At 40.7% G+C, this 20847-nt stretch overlaps 1 protein-coding gene across 1 annotated transcript; it reads left to right on the forward strand.

The window, feature by feature from the left end:
• The first annotated feature begins 1541 nt into the window (after nucleotides 1-1541).
• Nucleotides 1542-20405, forward strand: SLC11A2 (solute carrier family 11 member 2). The gene is made up of 16 exons (XM_058558274.1): nucleotides 1542-1613; nucleotides 3405-3553; nucleotides 4119-4244; nucleotides 4639-4758; nucleotides 6204-6310; nucleotides 6830-6900; nucleotides 7008-7075; nucleotides 8156-8311; nucleotides 8990-9148; nucleotides 9980-10066; nucleotides 10790-10909; nucleotides 11058-11207; nucleotides 11738-11811; nucleotides 12434-12587; nucleotides 14183-14236; nucleotides 19652-20405. The coding sequence occupies exons 1-16, from the start codon at nucleotides 1580-1582 to the stop codon at nucleotides 19727-19729; spliced, it is 1707 nt and encodes a 568-aa protein (XP_058414257.1). The 5' UTR covers nucleotides 1542-1579; the 3' UTR covers nucleotides 19730-20405.
• The last annotated feature ends 442 nt before the right edge of the window (nucleotides 20406-20847 follow it).

The following is a 20847-nucleotide window of genomic DNA, read 5'->3' on the forward strand; positions in this document are numbered from 1 at the left end:
CTGATTTGTGGTTTCTAATTTATTGTGGGTTAGGATAACCTGATAACCTGGCTTCTTAGAATTATATGTAAAATAAAAGTAAAAAGGCTCTGGGTAGGGCCAAGGGACCATGCTGTGATTGGAATCCAAGTGCCTACTGCTACTCGGAGTGGCCAGATATGTAACTCTCATTTAGGTGAGGTGCTGTTGTAACTGGCTGAAAGAGGGGTTGAGTTTAGTCAGTGTTATTGAGATATGTTGGCTGGTGTTTAGCCATCTGGTGGCTCAAAACCTGATAGGAGGGACATGGCTAGTTGTCCATTATAACAAAATAGTTAATATTGCTGACTATAGAGATGAAAGATTATGTTTTCCAAATTAGCAAGTGGTGGTATGTTTTACATCCCAGAAGATAGATGAAACCTAAAACCTGCTTCAGTCTGATTCTGTAATTCTATAAGATAGGTATAGAATATGTTAGTAGATAGATTATCTAGAAGAGAAAGTAGAAGACTGTTCATATAGGAGCAAAAAAGGGACAGGAGTGGAAAAGACTATTTAAGCAGTAAAAGATAGCTAAGGGGAGGGTTCGTGACTTTTTCAGTAGGATAGTTATTGGGATTTAAGTGTGTGTGGGGGTAACAATAACTATTACACTGTCTTTTCCCTTCTAAATTTGGAATCAACTGGGAAGTAGATTCTTTAATCAGTGGGTCAAAATTTTTAAAAAATCAGCCTTACTGGTGCAGCTGACTAGAGAATATGCCATAGATCTGTGCCCAAATGGGCTTACTGATATCCCCCATCCCCCCAGTTAAACTTACCCCAACAGGGTGCTGGACATCTGGGACACCCCCATCCCCTGCAGGTTGCTTATTGCAGGGTGGAGAGAACTGCTGGCATCCTGCAGACCATGCCTAGGCCTGCTGGTGCCTCAGCTCTCCTAGAGAGCCCAGGAGGGGAGGACCATGGTCATTAGTTTCTTCTCCTGGTTGTTGAAGGGTTGGGGAATGAGATCTGAAACATAGCTGAAGTCTCGTCTCAGGGAAATTTGAGGCTAGGAAATAGTGGCCCTCCACTACCAGTATGCTGGTGAAGTGCTTTTTGTCCCCCCTTCCCGGTAAATTGAAGCGTTAGCTTAAATTGTTAGATCAAGAGAGTTATACATCTCTGTCCTTAAAAACTCATAAAAATGGGGGAAAATCAGTCTGGTTTTAGATATTTGGGTTAATCTGGAGGCAAAGGCAGAGACTGGGTGGTTGCCTAGCAGTCTGTCTGTGGATGTTCATTAAAAAGTATTTGCCTACTTCCCTGAAATACCTTTTGCTTCAATTTGGTTTTCAAGTGTTGCCAGCAGAAACGTGATTAAGACTTTTACATTTTTTATTAAATATCTCTTAATCGTGTTCTGAAAACTAATTATTTTCAAGGTTATCTAATTCAGTAGAAGATTTACTCTTTTCACACAGTAAGGGTTCATTTGTACCGAGTAACAAAATGCTGGTTCTCAACTTGTTAGTTTGTTCTCGCTAATTCCTCTCCCTCCTTTTTCTCCTTTCCAGAATCCTATTCTGAGAACTCGGGCACTCAGGTATCCACCATGGTGTTGGGTCCTGAGCAGAAGATGCCAGATGGTAATTTACAGCTTTGTGTTATTGTCTAATTTTTATTTGGTTTTAGGCTTGAGTCAGTAATAGAAATTTACCATATTTCCCTTCTTGTCTGTTCCAACAAAAATTGTCCTCATCTCCTTTCTCCCAGCCAACAATATCATCACGGAGGGGCCGGCCTGGTGGCATAGCGGTTAGGTTTGTGCGCTCTGCTTTGGTGGCCTGGGGTTCCCAGGTCCGGATCCCAGGTGCCGACCAACGCACCGCTTGTCAAGCCATGTTGTGGTGGTGTCCCATATAAAATAGAGGAAGATGGGCATGGATGTTAGCCCAGGGCCAGTCTTCCTCAGCAAAAAGAGGAGGATTGGCAATGGATGTTAGCTCAGAGCTAATCTTCCTCACTGAAAAAGAAAAATTATATATATGTGTAATAAAAATAAAAAAAAATATATATATATACATACACACATATCATCACGGAGACCTGCTCCATTCAGAAGTCATCATCTGGTGACTTGAAAATGGATTTATAGCCACAGAGACCTGCTTCATATCTTACTTTAAATTCTGAGACGAGCCAAAATTAGCTACAAGGTTGGCTTGTATAGCAGTAATGCTTGCAAGGGCAGTATTATTCGCAGACTTGGCATAAAAACCTCTGGAGTGCTTTGGCTGCTCCTGGCACTTCAGATATGCATGAAGCAGTAAAATACTGCATGAGCACCTTATACTGTGTATTTTATTAGAGCTTCTTGAGTGCTTTGACTAATCGTTCCTAATTCTAAATTTGCCTTTTAGAGTTTCCATTCCTTTTCTGTAAATTTCTTCATCAATTCAGGGCCACTTAAGATGAAGTGGGTCAGCTCCCTGTAGAAAGAATGCTTTTGTTTGTCTAATTGGAGATGCAAGGATTTCTTGGAAACACTGAGATTAGAGTTTTGTGGTTCAAAATAGCCATTTGATGGCTGCAGCACACTGGGCTTTGTATCCTTCTGGCAGATTAGCCATTTTCTCCCAGGCCTTCCCTCTCCCTGCATTTTAGATGAACTGCAAAATGCAGGACTCAGGGAAACACTGATATCAGTCTGAGAAGAGCCCTCCTATCAGGAGAGTGCCAGCACCCCGTGACCTGAAGCTCTTCACTGCAGACCTTAGTCAGGAGGCAAAGGGTTCCTGCAGCTTCAGATTTTAGCCTGAACTGTGGCAGGATTTTGCAGCTTCCACGTTTTTTGAGAAGCCTGACAGAGGTATAATGTCCAAGGATGATTCTTTGAGTAAGTCCTACCAAATAACGGGTGTGTGTGTGTGTGTGTGTGTTCCACTAGACTGACCTAGTTATTTTTTTTTAAAAGTTAGGATTTTAGGTACCAAAGGGGCTAGTCTGGGAATGTTATATTTTGAGCCCTAGGCATCAGTATTTTTAGAAGAAAATGAAATGGCTCTGAAAATTGCCGAGTGGGCATAGAAGTGTGAAAGCACAAAAACCATTTGTGAGATTAGTGTTAAAACTGATTTAGAGCTGAGTGACTGGAGAAGATGGGTGAGAGGGAGCTTTTTTACCTTAAGCGTTTTTGTACTTCTTGAATTTTCAACCATGTGAATGTATTGCTTGTTAAAGAATTAATTTATTAAAAATATAAATAAAAATAAACCATTAGAAATAAACTGAGCTAGAGTCAGGTTGGTCTTATGCATTTAGGTATTAAAAAGATTTAATTTCAGTATTACTAAGGATGAGTTAGCATATTTATTACTAAGGATGAGTTAGCATATTTGTTCATTTTTATGCATTTCTTCTCAAATCTGTTAATTCAGATGATGCTTCTGGAGACCATGGGGACTTTGCCAGTCTTGGTGCCATCAACTCTGCCTACAGTAACTCCTCTCTTCCTCAGTCCACCGGGCAATCAGAGGAACCCTTCACCACCTACTTCGATGAGAAGATCGCCATTCCTGAGGAGGAGGTTAGTGACAGGTCCTTGGAGGATAACATTATTATCTAGGGAAAGCCTATGAGTGAAAAGTCTACTGGACAAGTCAAGATCAACAGCCTTAGATCTAATTTTGGCAAGCAATCTCTGAAGATTGAAGTTTTGTAATCAGAATAAATAGAAACTGTTAAGGAAAATGAGGGCCTTGAAAACAGTTGCCAAATTGTACTAGTAAGCATTTTTTGATCAAGAAAGTATGAATTTCATGTCCATTTTTACAGTGGCTTTTGTCCCATTTGGGTAGTGGTTGGGCACAGAGGTACTGATATTGTTCCTTGGGTTTTAGACTAAGAGGCTGATGGGAAGAGCAGGGAAGGGAAGGGCTCTTGTTTGGACAGAAAAGTGGCCAGCTTATTGATGAGAAGTGGAGAGGATGGAAGTGAAACTTGGACACATGCAATATCCCATAGCCTAAATCCTTTGTTCTTGTGAAGCTGATACTGTTGCTTTATATGTGATAAAATAACAGATCAGTAGTGAATTAGATCAGTAGTTTGGAGGTGATGAAAAGTTTGATCTCTTTTCCTCTCTTGTACAGCACTCTTGTTTTAGCTTTCGTAAACTCTGGGCTTTCACGGGACCGGGCTTTCTTATGAGCATTGCCTACCTGGATCCAGGAAACATCGAATCTGATTTGCAGTCTGGAGCAGTGGCTGGCTTTAAGGTGAACATCTAGTCCTACCCCTGTCTCTTTTAAACACACACAACACACGTTCACATCCTTTTCCTCTACCTTGCCTGTTGGACATCAACCCCGGGGGCTACATAGAGATACTTTGTTGGCAGTGACACTTAAGTACTTTCCCGTCTGGTTTTTATTTTATTTTATCCACATAGTTTCCGTGAACAAAGGAGAAACTGCAGATGGGAGAAACTAAAGCTCAGAAAGGTACAAGGTGACATAACAAGGTCATGTGCAGAACCTGATACGGAACTCGGGTCACTTGATTCCTGACCTGGGCTCTTTCTTGAATGTAGTGCTTCCCATTCACATTGCCAAACAACTAGACAAACCCCAGTTGTCTAATAGTATTATGTGGGATTTTATTCTTCTCTAGTTACTCTGGGTTCTTCTGTTGGCCACCATTGTGGGGCTCCTGCTCCAGCGCCTTGCAGCTAGACTGGGAGTGGTCACTGGGCTGCATCTTGCTGAAGTGTGTCACCGTCAGTATCCCAGGGTGAGTAATGTACTGTCTGTTCATCTGTCACTCATGTCATAGGAATCTGTGTGTCTGGCATTATGTGCTGGCCTCACCGTGTACTGAAACTGGAGGACTTGGGGGTCCCAAGGGAAATTCTGTAGCCCCACTTGCTGCTAAGCCGTGGTTCTCTGCTCTATCAAAATCTAACTTGAGATTCACTTTTTCCCAGAAAATTTCCTTAGAAAAACGCTGTTTGAGTAAATATTTATCATTCACTTTGCCTTCTGGCATCTAGCACTACGCAGTCCATGGAGGGGGGAGGGGTGCTCTCTCTAAGCACTTTTGTTCATACATCCATCAATATTACTCCATCACTGTGTATTATACGTATTTTCTTTTCTGACTTTGCCATCAATTTGAAAAAAGTAAGCTTTTTCCTTTAGTTACAAACTATATGTGGCAGGATCTTTGGATTTGCTACTAATTATTTTTCAAGTGACCCTGACCCTGGAGGTTATACTGTCCTCTATAGCTTCCTTCTGGACATTTTGGGCTTTCTTAGTGCCATCTAAGGCAGGAATGGACCCTGTGTCTGGAAGACAGCTTTAACCTAGCTTCATCTTTAGATAAGATACTAATTCTACCTTTGGTTTGTCCTTGGTGTTTAGTTTCTTTTCCTGGCTGTGAGAAAGTATCTTTATCTGCTTTTTTTTTTTAAATATATGCCTCTCAAAAAAAACCTTGGTAATTTATAATCCTTTTAGCTTCTCTTTCCTCATGTGTCTTAGCAGTTGTTTTTCATGACAAATTTTTTGGATAGTAGGTACCTGGAAGTGTTTTTTTTTCCTGGCCTCAGTGAGCCAGCATTAATCAAATTTGTCTTTCAGCTGGATTGTCTAACCAGATTAGTTTCCTATTTTGTTATACGCCACCCAATTCCAACCACTTTGCCCAGAGTCCCTTTGCATATCTGTCCTTTTCACTTGCTTATGTATTATTATTACATTAAGAATGACGCCAGCCTTTTCACATTTGTTTTGTCTCTTCAGCTATGGTCAGTATAGATATTTTCTTCTGCAGTCATTTTCTCTTCTCTCCTGAACAATATTTTGACCATACTGGTACCCTCCTTTTCCTCTAAAACTTGCAGGATTATTTTTAGGCAGGAAATTTTAAGTGGAAATTAATAAATGGAAATTCCATTTCTTTCTTGAGTGGAAAGGAAAGAGAAAAAATTAAGATTAGCTGCCGCCCTGACCTTGTCTCATAGGCTCTGCCACGTGGAATCACCCTTGCCTTTTCCAGCTAGGGGCCACAGTACAATGATGGGCCAAGTGGAACAAAGTTCTGGTACTTCATGTCTAGACTGAATGCCTTTAAAGGACTGTTTGTGGGTCAATGCCAAAGTGTGAATTCTAAACTATGGAGGAAGGTCTTAGAAATGATTAATTAGAATCCTCTTTCTGTTGTTTGGTATTTAGGTCCCACGAATTATCCTGTGGCTGATGGTAGAGTTGGCTATCATTGGCTCAGATATGCAAGAAGTTATTGGCTCATCCATTGCCATCAATCTCCTATCTATGGGAAGGTGAGGGGGTTTTCCTCTGGTAATCAATGTTTTGCGAGATTTCAAAGTAAACGTAAAAACAAAAATCCAATGCATTTTCAATTTTCAAGATTCAACTCAAGTATTATTTTTTCTCTGGAACCTTTTTGGAACCACTTTCTTCTCCCCTGGCAGATGTAGACTCTGTATCTTCCATGTTCTTAAGCCAAGTTATACATACCTCTATTATACAGTGTGTGGCATTGTGTATTACAATTATTTATTTGTATGTCAGTTTATTCCACTAGACAGTGAGCTCCTTGAAGGGTAAGACCATACTTTTCAGCTTTGTCTCCTAAATGTCTGTCATACTAGACAATCAAAGTTTGAATGAATGTAATTCAGTTGACGGTGTGATCCTAAACTACCCAAGGCCTTGCCTCCTGCCACTGTTCATTCTCCCCCAAGTCCTTGCTTCTCCACATGTTGTATATCTGGGGAGTTGTTGGGAAGAGTGTTTCTGTTCTTTCCTTTAATCTCCATTTCTTATCTCTGACCTAGGATTCCTCTGTGGGGTGGAGTTCTCATCACCATTGCAGATACCTTTGTATTTCTCTTTTTGGACAAATATGGTAAGGAGAATGGGAATGGAGGAGTTAGTCAAAGGAGCCACTTTCCATCATGTGGCTGATGGGGGGGTCCGCCTTCTGTGAGCTCACTGCTGCATTTTCTCTTTTAGGCTTGCGGAAGCTAGAAGCATTTTTTGGCTTTCTTATCACTATTATGGCCCTCACGTTTGGATATGAGGCAAGTGTTACAGGCGGTTCATTAGCTTTTTAAAACAAAAAAAACTTTTTTCTTTTTTTCCTTTTATTTTAGAAGACAGTATAATGCTAGGATGGTTTAATTGTATCACATGTTAACAAAAAGCCAGTTCAGCCGCACGCCAATTTTGAAGGAATATGATCTATAGCAGAGACTAGTGTCAAGGAAGGCCTGTAGGGACTCCTAGGTCAAAAATGACTAGACTTCCTAGGACTTTCCAGACTAGACTCTCTGGTTCCAAGTTGGCCATCCTGACAACAGAATAGCCTTGGAGAAGGTTAGGGAGGAGGTTGCAGGTTTATTCTTGGCTCTTACAGGGGTTCTGTTTTCCTCATCCTGGTTTATATTAACTGCAGCTTGAACTTTCCCTGTATTGCAATAGTTAATGAACTAGGGGATATAGTGGATGTTTCCTGGTTTGTGCCCCAACCCAGACATTCCTAGGAATCAGTACCATTATATGCAGTAATAGCATCTTTCTATGTCCAGTCATTATAAACTGATTTCTGCTTATTGGCCTGGTTAAACTCTAAAAAATACATCTCATTTATGAGTAGGTTATGCAGCTTGGTCTAAGGCTTCCAAGAGAAATGCTGAACCAGGAAAAAGTATGTATGAGAAGTGTTAATGAATGAGTCTCAGCATATGCTAGTGGCAAACAGTGATTTTTAGATGAACATAGGTGAATGGAAGCATGGTAAATGCGGATAATCAAGAATTGACTCTATATTCTTGGGTCTGTCTCATAGGAGTTATTGTGAAGCTAATATCAATAAGGCAGTTAGCAGCCATTTTATTTCTTTAGGATATTAATTACATTCTATACACATCTATTTTGTATTTCTAAAATATGATACCCCAGCCCTGAATTCTGTGACCCCTGGCAGCAAGCCCCTGATGCTGCTTGTTTTTTTGATGATTCTGTATTCCTTATTATCTTCGGTAGTTGTTGAAGAAGAAGGGGTTGTAAGGAGCAGAGGATGCTGAGTGTTTCCTACTACTGTGTTACTCCCCTGGTCTCATTTTCCAGTAAAGGCTAATGGTTGTTATGTTGGTATATAGTATATTACAGTGCAACCCAGCCAGAGCCAGGTACTGAGGGGCATGTTCGTGCCGGGCTGCTCAGGCTGTCGCACCCCACAGATTGAGCAGGCTGTGGGCATCGTGGGAGCTGTCATCATGCCACACAACATGTACTTGCATTCTGCCTTAGTCAAGGTGAGCAAGGCCCTTATCTCAGTGGCCTCCTGGGTTGGTCGTGGAATCTTTTCCTTCAGTTGCAAGGGACACACACTTAGTTTACCACAGTTAGAGCCCTGAAGGAGCAAGGTGTTTTTCCATGGTTGGACATTTATAAGCTCCACACACTTGGACTCTGTTTTTGTCAACCTTGGTGACCAGAGATAACTGACTTCACAGAAAAGCTGGGACTAAAGTTTTTCATAAAAGGCCTGAAAGTGCACCATTCTCTTATGTTTGCATCTCAGAAGCATGAGTGGCCTTGTGGAGGTCAGGAGTAAAGGAGCCCAACCAGGATTTTATCAGTCAGTCTTACATAACAGTTTGCTGGGAGATTTCAGAGACCTTTATAATTAAGGTTATATACCCCTTAGGACTGAAATCAGGTTGTTTTTGTAGGTCAGTGGTTCTAGCCACAATAACTAAGAGCTCAGTAGTCACTTAGTCACTCTTCCCTATTTGGGGAATGTGCAGTGTCGTCAGAGGGTCATGAAGTTCTTACTCACTTAAGGAACTAGGAAGTAAGCAAGTTCTCTCACAATTCATCTGGTCAGTTGTTTGCCCTCTAAATCTTTCATCTGACTCCAAACTCATGAAATATTACAAGGAAACTTGTTCCAACTAGTCAAAAAATAACTGCTGTTGTTATCTCTCTAGTCCAGACAGGTAAACCGAGCCAGTAAGCGAGAAGTTCGAGAAGCCAATAAGTACTTTTTCATTGAATCCTGTATTGCTCTGTTTGTTTCCTTCGTCATCAACGTCTTTGTCGTCTCAGTCTTTGCTGAAGCATTTTTTGAGAAAACCAATGAGCAAGTGGTGAGTAAGCCAGGGTCTTGAGTGGTAGTGAATGTGAGGGTAAGGTGAAGGCTGGAATGGGGTAGGAAAATATGACAATGATTTGGAGCTCAGGGGAAATAGATCTCTAGCCTCAATGTTGACCCCTAAATCACTGCACTAGTCAGAGTCTACAGTCTGGGGGCTGACCAAGCCTAGACTCTTCTTTCCCAGCTTTTGGCTAAGCAGGGAGCTTGCTTCAGACTAAAGATTGCCTCATGCTGTTTTGTTCGCATCTGTTTGGCTCTTTGTCATCCTCTTTTGTTTCCTTTTTATCAACTGCCAGTCTGCTTGCCAGTCCTGCCATTTGGTGATGAGGACAGGTTGGGAGGAGTCAACAAGCAGAAAACAGACACTGTGGCTAGGACAGACTGTTTTGTCATTTTGAATTCTCTATCATCTTGATTCGTGATTGCCTATCTAGTTTTGATCACCACTTTGTTTCCCATGTAGGACCTCTGATTCCTCACTCTGCTTTGACTAAGGACTCCCTGTTCTGGGTGTCCTCTCATATTTGAAGCCTTCTTAAGAGGCTTTTCCTCCTTTCATCTTTTAAAATGACCCAGTATTCATGTATTACCATGCACACTGTAACTCAGTAAATATTTTTGATGCCATGGGGGTATAGAAAGATTATGGAGGAAGACCGCAAGTGACATTGCGGCCAGTCTCTGCTCCCATCACAACCTGTATCCAGTGTCTTACCTCCAACCTGCGTCTCGTAGATGACTTGTGTGTGATCTGTAGGAGACCTCTTTTTTCTGGTCTTTGCCTTGAAAATAAAAGTTTCTTGTAAACTGGTTTGTGTTCCAGCTTCAAGTCTGTAGCAACAGCAGCAGTCCCCATGCTCACCTTTTTCCTGATAATAATGCAACACTGGCTGTGGACATCTACAAAGGGGTAAACCTATTCAGATTTGTGATCTTTGCTCCTGAATCAATATTCTTGGACTAGTATCTGGTCTTTTCTGTGGGTTCACTTCAGAGCTGACCATATCTTCTCTGGAGTGTCATTTATTTCAGAGGTTCAGATGCCAGACAAGCAGTTTGGATACATGGGAGGGAATAGAGGATAAGCTGAAAAGATGAATTGTATCAGCAATGTCCAAACTTATGTTGACAGTATATTGTTCTATAGGATGTTAATTGGGGTGACTGAAGAAGGTGTTCCTGATAAAGTGTTCTTTATCGGGGCCTCTCAGTTCCTTTTATGCCAGTTACATTGTGCACCTCCAAGAGTAGAATTATTTATTTGACCTCTCTCTCCACTCCTATTACCATCTTCCAGAATAGTGTGTTAAGACATATAATTTGAGAAATATGGTACAGACCTTTTTTTCTTTTTTAAATATTTAAGATATAGGTTGAGGATGAAGGCTTTAGGAGCTTGGAGAAGAGAAAGGACTAGGCTGAGGAATGAAGAAGCATCCAGCAAAATTTAGGTTGAAAGCCTCTAGAATGAGGTCAGGACCTGGGTCTAGCTTCTGGGATAGTGCCCAGTGCAACACTTGGTGTGGGTGAGTGCACAGCAAAGAAGAGGGAGAAATGCCACAGAGAAATGCTGTTTGGGGTGTTGTCTAAGCAGATCATTGACACACATATCTTTGTCTCTTGCACCTCCCAGGGTATTGTGCTGGGATGTTATTTCGGGCCTGCCACACTCTACATCTGGGCAGTGGGGATATTGGCTGCAGGACAGAGCTCCACCATGACAGGAACCTATTCTGGCCAGTTTGTCATGGAGGTACGTGCTGTTTTGACTGGTATAGACTAGAGGAAGAGGACATTGCCTTTTTGTTACTTCTTAATCTCATGCTTCTCAGGTCTTCCTGAACCTCCCCAAACCTTTTTCTGTTTCCAGAGATTCATCCTGCTTCTGTATTTTCTTCCAGGGATTCCTGAACCTAAGATGGTCACGTTTTGCCCGAGTGATTCTGACCCGCTCTATTGCCATCATCCCCACTCTGCTTGTTGCCATCTTCCAAGATGTAGAGCACCTAACGGGAATGAATGACTTCCTGAATGTTCTGCAGAGCTTACAGGTGAGGAGGGAGCGGGGGAAACTCACATCCCATTTAGCGAAGCAGTATAATGTATTGCCCTTAGATACCAAGCCTAGTGTTGGGTGCTGGGGAAAATTCAGAGGAATAAAGAAGTGTGGTCTTGGTTTGCAGTAAATATATATGAAATCCCTGGCATTAAAAGGCTTTCAGAAATGGCTTGGTTTTTTTAAAGCCTGTTGAATGGGAATTATAAGCTGTAATTACATGTAGAACACAGAATTATTGTTCATTAATCCAAGCAAACATTAAATAACTGCTAGATCCTATGGAGGTTAAGAAGACAAGGCAGATACAAACATTTGTAAAGATACTTACAATACTAATTGATGCTGGTTAATGACAGCTTTATAGATTTCAGCACAATGCTCCAGCATGTTGGGATGATGGGAGTAGTTTCTCATGGGGTAGATGAGGCAGGGTCTGTGTTTCCCTTTTGCTAACAGTGCTGCAATCTGGGGTGATACAAAGACTCCAGTATCCCCATCTGATCTTAGTTCTTTGTTTTCCAGCTTCCCTTTGCTCTCATACCCATCCTCACGATGACAAGCTTGCGGCCAGTAATGAGTGACTTTGCCAATGGAATGTGAGTGTACTCCTCTCAGTTCCCCAAAGATATGTGGGGGAAGGGTCTCTTCATTAAGTAGGCCAGTCAGAAAATGAATCAGATAGGGAAACTATGTGCTTTGAGAGCTGATTGCGAGAGCTGCCCCCTCAATCTTTGGCTTAGAAAATGGAGACTGTAAAAGTAGTGAAAGAGGGCAAGCACATCTTTCATTTTGGGGGGAAAAAATTTTGCTTTTAGGGCTTTAACTCTTCAAACTTCACCCACTGAAGTTTAAAGCACCTTAATTCCATGTTAAATGATCTTAATGAGAAAGGCATAAGCTACCTTATATATACATCTTTAAAGGATATCAGGTATTTGAAATGACTTGTTGCTTTTCTCTAGGGACTCTCATGACTTGTTGCGTTTCTAGGGACTTAAATAATAGGAATTATTTGACAGGTCTTTTTTTCCTCTTTCTCCCTATCAGTGTTTAACTTTGGCTCATTTAACCTAATCTAGCACATAGTAAGAACCATTTTTCGTTTCATTTTGAAATGCCTCCTACTCCTGTCCCGTCCGCCCCACAAGACGCAGCATCCTTTTCTGTTTGTGGACAGGTTGGACTGTTCTACCAGTGACGGTGCTGATTCTCTTACAGAGGCTGGAGGATTGCAGGCGGAATCTTGGTCCTTGTTGTCTGTTGCATCAACATGTACTTTGTCGTGATTTATGTCCAGGAGCTAGGGCATGTGGCATTGTATGTGGTGGCAGCTGTGATCAGTGTGGCGTATCTGAGCTTTGTGTTTTACTTGGTAAGTCCAGTTGGGAGAGGGCAGGGGCATAGGTATCAGGGATGGTAGAGGTGGGACTGACTAACACTCAGAAATGAAAGGACTGCACACAGCAATCTATCTCCAGGTTATTGAGACAATTTACATGAAATTGTTAAATCAGCAATGGTTAAACAATATTTTGAACTGTAAAATTTATTTTGGTTCCTAAGAGCTATCATTTTTCTATTTCTGTCACTTTTGTCTGGTTTCCATTCTTAACAATTTCTAACAAAAGACTGTAGTATGTCTGAGGAACTAAAAGAAGAGCAGCAGTACAGGAAGCAGAGAGTGTACAAGCTGAGGTTGGAGGAGGGGCTGTGTAGTGTGATTTCAGAGCTTCAGGGTGAGACACAGGTGGGTTCACAGCCCTGCTCAGCCCTGCCACTTAATAGCTGAACAATAAGGAAATAAGTAAATAGTGATATTCTCTCACCAAATTATTCTAGAGTTATTAAAAAATGGTGGTTATAAAACCATAGCTACATAGAAAAGGAATGTAGAATTGTGTATACCCAGATAATAAAATTTTTTTTCAAAAGTCTAGAGTAAATTATGTAAAAATAGTAGTTCTTTTAGGATGGTAGGATTATGGATATATTATTTTCTCTATTTTCCAAATCTTCTGTGACATTACTTTAATGAAAAACAGCTACAGCAACAACAACAAATCCACCTCCCTGTTCTATATAAGTTTCTCTGAAAAACACAAGTGTTGAGGATTAGGGACAGCAGAATTCATACCATATCTACCGCAAAGAATGGTTAAGGATGGAGGCTGGACACCTGTTGCTGATCTTAGTCCCATGCCAGTGTCTGCCACAGGTTAGATACTTGATTGAGAAAATCACTTTAGCGAATATTGAAAAATTATGTCCTGGATTGATATATCCCTTCTCTTTTGTTCCCCAGTAAACCTTGGGCACACTAAGATTATGCTGACTCTGTAGTCTAGGGACTTACTCCAAGGAAACCCAACTAACTGAATATATCCTTGAAAGGAACTGTTTTAAAAATTTGCTGTAGAAGTTAAGGGAATCCTTCCTTCATGCAAATTTGTTATGAAGGTTCCGAGTTATCCTCAGTCGGCCTGAAACTATTGAGATTGTTGAAGAGCCATTTTTACGGCTGAGGGCTGATTCTAGAGTGGGTTACTGCTGTTTAGCTCCAAAACATGTACTTCATAGAGCAGCTCAGGAGACTATTCCAGTTGTGTTTGTCAGTCATCCCTGCATTGTGAGGAATGGGGTAGGAGTGAAGAGAGGTGTTGTTCAGGGAACTCCTAGTCAGATAAAAGTAACAAATCACAAACACAAAGCAGTAGGAACAGAGGGAACTCAGTATTGAAAATAGTATGGAAAAGTTTTGTTGAGGAAGGCAGATTCCAAGATATTTTGAAGAGGGTGTGGGTGGGGTTGGGAGAGTGACTTGTGCAGCCTTGGTGGTAGAAGATAGGCAAAGCTGGATATTCAAGGAAGAGGGCAAGTTTGCAACTGGGCAGTGCATGTGAGCCATCATGGTGAGGAAGAGAGTTCTTCAGAGAGGTTGGTGAATGATGACCATATTTTATCTTTCAGAGTTGGCTATGTATGATTGCACTGGGCATATCCTTCCTGGAGTGTGGGCACATGGTAAGCATCTCTAAAGTCCTGTTGGCCGAAGAAGCCATTGATGGCTATACTAAGTAAACACTGGATCAGTCTGTCTTCCACAAGTAGCCATCAGAGCCAGTGTGTTTCTATGATTTACTGTGTGAACATAGCCAAAAGTATGTGCTGTTGCACAGACTGCATTTAGGACTCAACTGTTTGTTGAGAAAGACTTTGTTTCATGTATATTTGAAAGATGGGATTTTTTTTTTCATCTTGACCTCCTAACCTGGGAACTGGATTAGGTAGGATCTTTGAAAAGCTGACATTTGCTGCTATCATTCCAACACTAAACTCTTAAGAGCTGCCCAAGGGCCAACTTGTTTTATCCTTTTGAGAGATAATCCTCTATGCATGATTCTTAACCAGGCTATATACTAAAAAAAACATACTTGGAAAATGTAGTAAGTTTTTCATAATACAAATTACAGAATGGGTATGCAAGTTTTGTTTATCAAAAGATACTGGATTTTAAAAGGCTGAGGAATACTTTCCTTATGCATACCCTTTCAATTATTTTAATTATAAAAAATAAAATCTCAACTAGAGTGGTTTCATCCATATTAAATGTAAAAGTATGAGACATTTACCTCTACCAGATCCAGGATTCTTCTAACTTATTTCCACTTTAAATTTCTAAGTGGAAGTGAAGAGGGGTGAGAAAGCATAAGGAAGGTGGTAAATGGCCAAATAACAAAACTCACCTGCAGGTGGTTTTTGAAGATTTTCCTCAGAGATTGAAAGCTTGTCAGAATTTTCTTGGGAGTCTTTATTTTAATAACTTTCATGTTAAAACAAAGCCTTCCTGATGATATTTACTCTTGAGCACATAGATTTGTAAAACCTTCACCTTCCTCTCCAGGAGGGTGGTGATAGAAAAAGTTGGTAGCATTTATGAACTGACATTCTCATGAGACTTTGGGGTGAGGAGAAAAGATTTGAAAGGAGAAGAGGAGCCATCTGTTTTATTCCTAAAAGTCGCCTCTTACCTGAATCGTCATGGTTTTCTGAAGCATGCTCAAGATGACTTGCATGGCAATATCAGTAGCTATGGACCTAACCGTTGCAAAGCTCTCTCTCAGCAAGTCAATAGGTATCACTGCGGTTGCAACATTCTCTCTCAGCAAGGTTGCACTGGGCAACCTTTCTTCAGCCAGTCCCTCAGAGGGAAAAACTTTGAGACCAGATGGTGGCGCTCTGGAGTCAGAGGAAATGGGTCCCTTCAGCATGAAGCTGCTGCTCTTCAGACACTTCTGACATTTTTACATGTGGAGCCTGAGACTATGTGATTATCTCAAATCAAATCACGTTTGTCTGGTAGAGATAAATAATCAAGTCTTTTGTAGCTGTTGACTTGGTGAGGACAGTAATGGGAATGGCATTGAAGGACTTCTCAGTTTTGGAGCTTTCCTTCTGGAGTCCTGGTTGATTGATGTTCTCTGTTCATCTGAGCCCCTAAAGGCATTATTCCTGATGTTTTGCACACAGTCAAAAGCGCAGACTGGATGGACTGTCTTTTATAAGGCATTAAGGGTAAACTACTGTGTTTTACTGACTATACCTTTATCTTAGCCCCTCAAGTAATATAGCCCAGGATCATGAAAGACAAATTTCCCTAACCATTCCTCCTCATATTGGCCCCTCTCCCCTACCATCATTCCCCAAACTGGTCATAAGGGCACTCTGTGACGTTATCGGGGACTGACATCTTAAGCTCTTGTCTGGCTGCAGTAGGTGAAGGTCAGATAGACAAAAAATCTTTGTAAAGACAGTGCAGTAACATTTGCCTTTGCCCTGAGTCTGGGTGGGTCCAGTCAGTCGCAGATTCACAAATATTTAGAAGCCCAGGTAAAAGCTGCTTGTATTCTTTTAAAAGTTGTATTTATTATTTGCAATGATGGAAAATTTCTTCTAAGTTAAATAGCATTTTCTAATACTATGTGTGTAGTGTTTTACACTCCCATACCGTATTCCATTTGATCCTCTCAGAAAGTGTACTTCAATCAGTACTCTGGGTGCAATAAACAATATTTAGAACTTGTCTTCCAATGCCAGCATGTACAGTGTGTTCTGGCAGTGTGTTTCTGTGGAATGTTTAAGGATATACAACTGTACTTATGTAAATTGATCCGTGTTCTCCATAAATGTGACATGAAATAATTGTGCTCCTGCTACAGTATACTGAGAATTAACAGTGATGGGGAAGAGCTGCAGTTTGGCTGCTGTGAGGTCCCGCTAGTGGTTTTAGGAGTGGTTACAACTGAACTTTCAGTGACCATTTAATAATATGTAAACTCGGTTTATAATTAAAAAAACTTTTCTTTTTCCAATTTGGTTTCCTGGGTATTTTTTTCAGCCTTGAAAATACTTTATTAATGGAGTCTCAACAACTTCGAAATACCAAAACATCAATTACCACCTGGAATGACATATGAAGCCCACACTGTTAGTGATTTTCTCTTTAGAAGGGCTAGAAAAATAAATATTTTTAGTCCCCAGAAGACTTGATTGCAGACACCAAACACTAATTTCTATTTACTTACTTGGTCAGATAGTTTTGTTGTTGCTAAAGTTCACGTCATTACTGTATTTAAACTTGAAAAAAATTGTTATTCTGCCTTTCTGTGCTCTAAGCTGAATATTTTTGTATCTATAGTCTTCTTTTCACCATTGAAATAGGCTTTTATATTCTGCACATGCTGCCAATAAAAAGTATCAGTATTTGAAAAGAGAAACCCAATTGTTTAGCTTAAAAATGAATGAGCATTTTGGCAGACCTGATATAAATGGAAATATTGGCACCATTTAATAAAAACAAAGACAAAACTCAGGCCCACTAAACTACTAGCCCTGTCACCAGACTCTTGACAGCAGAATCTAAGTCAGCACTTCATTTGTCCTAAGGGTGTCACTAGAACTTCATTTTCCCTTTCTCTGTTGCAAGTTTTCCTTGTCTGTCTCACAGGAGCTTAATAATGTAACACCATAGAAGTAGTCTGGGAATTTTGTTCTCCATGTTGTCCTTCCTCATTTAGCTCTCCCTTCCTAATTTGGGTTTAATTTCAGAACTAAAATAGGATGTATAACAATTTGAAGATCCTGATTTGAGACATTTCCTTTAGCTCTGCCCCCTGGAGTGTGTTTGCTCCTTCATTGGATGGGACCCAATGAATCTAAATGTGTCAGCTTCTCTTGGCACCTTAGCTTACGAATGTTAAAAATGGCTAACACTTATTACTATGAGCTAGTCCTCATATGACCTCATTTAATTCTTATAACAAGAGGATCAGCCTCTATATAGATGAGGCAACTGAAAGGCCAAAAAGTAAAATAACTTCCCCAATTCACATCGCTAATAGGTGGGCAGTTGGCATTTGAACTTCAAGAGCTTAACTCCAGAGCCCATGTTATCATTCCCAAACCATCCATATAATACATACTACACCCTTCTTGCAAGGTTAAGACATCAAACTGGTGTTCAGCAGCACCAGGAACATCAACACATCGAAGCATTTGCTTGATACTCTGGTTAGTGCTAGAATATGTTTTAGCTCAGAAGCTGCCAACTGGTAGACTAATTTTGTTTGGCTTGAGCTAAATTAAAAAAAATAATTTTGAATACTTTTTGGCAGGTGTAGAAAAAGGGGCAGGGCCCTCTATGATCTTACCCCAGCAATAGCTAAGAACTTATAGTAAGTTTACTCAAAAGCATTACCTCTGCCCCTGAAAGTATTTTAGCCTATTGCTGAGCCATTTAGCCCCATTTCTCAATGTCTCAGAGCCATAGGACAAACTTCTCCAATGAAGGAGTTCTGTCTACTAAGTCATTTAAGTTAGATACTCTGGGGATCACAGACTAGAATACTGCAGCCTTTGTTTACTACATAATGAGGACACCCACCACCTTAGCTCAGTTGAGAAAAGGCTGCAACGAATTGTCAGTGTATCTGACGATTGCTTTTGGTTATTAACACCTGAGATGTTAAGCCCCTAAAGTGAATTAAGCAAGCTGAAGTCTGAAGAGCTGTTTCTCTGCCCTAAGGCCATTGTGACTCAGTAATTCCCTAGCTCACTAGTTCAGAATAGTTTTATCTTGGGCTCCATTTGGTCTCATCTTCACACAGTCTTCAGAAGCCTGTGAGGTATACAGGGCAATGTGTATAATGTGTTAAAAAAATTATATTTATTGAAGACTAACATCAGAATATTAATGTTCTTGGCATTTGCAAATTTATTCCCATTTTACAAATAAGTAGGATAAGGCTCCAAAAGCATACGTAACTTGCCCAAGACCAAAGGAAGTGGCAGAGTTGGAGCTTGAACCCCACTCCAGTGCCTTTTCCACTATACTGTGATAGGAATATTTTTTTCCAATGAATTTATAGTCTGCATTCTGCATTAACTCACAGGCTGTTGGTGCCAAGGTGCCAGTAACATTCCTAAAGCCCTAAGTAATACGAGTAGGGCTAAAATGAGACTCAATGATTGTCCCACATTGTATGCAGAGGAGAGAAAAAGAGTAAAATGCAACTTCACAGATCCCAACACAAAGCATCTAGATTCAGGTCTCCAGGAGTGGGGTCTGGCAATGTGTTTTGAAAGCAGCTGAAGTGATTCTGATTCAGCCTGATGAACATTTGGGACCCGAAGGTCATTTCCCTCTCTCTGCACATGCTGTTTTATGTTGTTTTTAATGAAAGGCTTTTCTCTAATGCTAAGTGCCAAAGAAGAATGGGGCCCGGATAATAGGGCTCAGGATTTAGACCATTTGAAATTTGATTTCTAACACACACACTAATAAAATACAAAAGCACTCGGTGTGTTTGCTCTTAGTAACCTGATCAGAAGCACCCATCCCAGGGGCTGGCCCAGGGGTTCAGTGGTTAAGTGCGCTCTGCTTTGGCGGCCCAGGGTTCACAGTTTTGGATCCCAGGTGCGCACCGACGCATCGCTTGTCAAGCCATGCTGTGGCAGTGTCCCATATAAAGCAGAGGAAGATGGGCACGGATGTTAGCCCAGGGCCAATCTTGCTCAGCAAAAAAGAGGAGGATTGGCAGATTTTAGCTCAGGGCTGATCTTCCTCACAAAAAGTAAAAAAATAAAAAAAGAACCACCCATCCTGAAGTAGAGTATGTCACAAGAATAGTCAAAGTGCAAATTTTGCGGAGGGCATTTGGCACTATCTCAATCCTTAACTATTTCAGTTTCTAGCTGTTATTTTATATACCATAAACCATTCGTGTATCTGTAAGCCATTTGTTTTCTGAAATAAAAATCAATACAGCAGTACTGAAAAAAGGCCTACATTGATATGCTGATTATAGGTACTGAAGTGCCAATTTTAATATTTAAATACTTGCAAATCAGTCTAACTCTTTTCTATCTTTTTGTCCTTAGTACCATCTGGGATTGACAGCTCAGCCTGAACTCTACCTTCTGAACACCGTGGATGCTGACTCACTTGTGTCTAGATGACTGACAGCCTGAGAGACTGTATAAGAACCACTTTCTCTTAGTCCTTTTGTGCCAAGTGTCCTGTTAACATATCTCTGTTAGTTCAGAGGTGAGTTTTGTTCAAACGTTTTGAACAAAAGCAAAGATTTCCTCATGGGAAGGGTGTTAAAAGCTGACAGCTCTAAGTGTAGGTCAGAGACCCACCCACCTCACAACAATCCTATAAGAGCCAGTTAAATGATTGGCCTATGATGGCCACACACCCCTATGGGCTTGTGTCTTGACTTCTGGAATTTATAAAATATGTACATATATATATATTTATGTAAACCTGAACATATCAGTTTGGGTAGAGTTTTAAGGTTATATAAAATTGATAGATCTTTTGTATTTAAAAAAAAATATTGTTCAGATAAATCAGATATTTGTTTTGTCTGGATCACAAGTGAGAAAGGAAAGAGTCATGCTCTTTTTCAGAATGAACTGGGCAAATTGACTTACTTTTAAGGTGATGTTTGACTATGGCCAGTTAAATTTCACTTCAATTTTGAACAACCAGACCCTTAGTAACTACTGATACTAGCAAATCATTTCTAAAGAAAACATTTCTTCTATTTGACAATCATATATTTTTGTGTGTGTGTGTGTGTGAGGAGGACTAGCCCTGAGCTAACATCCGATGCCAATCCTTCCCTTTTTTCTTGAGGAAGAGTGGCCCTGAGCTAACATCCGTGCCCATCTTCCTCTACTTTATATGGGACGCCGCCACAGCATGGCTTGACAAGCGGTGCGTCAGTGTGCACCCGGGATCAGAACCTGCGAACCCCAGGCCACCGAAGCGGAACGTGCGCACTTAACCGCTTGCGCCACCGGGCTGGCCCCTGACAATCATATTTAATCTTGGTTATTGGCGTGCTTTATAATTATTATTCTCTTTGTTGTCATTTTTCTTGAATTTTTCAGAGATATGATGGTATTTTCCGAAGAGGTTAATACCTAGTAACAAGATCCAGAAACCATATTTTAAGCAATGATCAGTTTTCCTTGCTGCATTGTAACTCAGCCCATTCTAGCATTCAAGTTTTAGGTATAAAGAGAAGAAACTTCCAGCATTTAACTTTGTAAGTCCCAACAGAAGA

Source organism: Diceros bicornis, chromosome 17, assembly GCF_020826845.1.
Source record: "Diceros bicornis minor isolate mBicDic1 chromosome 17, mDicBic1.mat.cur, whole genome shotgun sequence".
Lineage (NCBI taxonomy): Eukaryota > Metazoa > Chordata > Mammalia > Perissodactyla > Rhinocerotidae > Diceros > Diceros bicornis.

What these genes read in the sequence shown, in the direction of transcription:
- SLC11A2 (XM_058558274.1), top strand. Translation starts at nt 1,580, where the DNA reads ATGGTGTTGGGTCCTGAGCAGAAGATGCCAGATG. An exon ending in CCCTCACGTTTGGATATGAG is followed by an intron (nt 7,076 to 8,155) that starts GCAAGTGTTACA and finishes GTTGGTATATAG; the next exon opens with TATATTACAGTGCAACCCAG. An exon ending in AGTGACTTTGCCAATGGAAT is followed by an intron (nt 11,812 to 12,433) that starts GTGAGTGTACTC and finishes ATTCTCTTACAG; the next exon opens with AGGCTGGAGGATTGCAGGCG.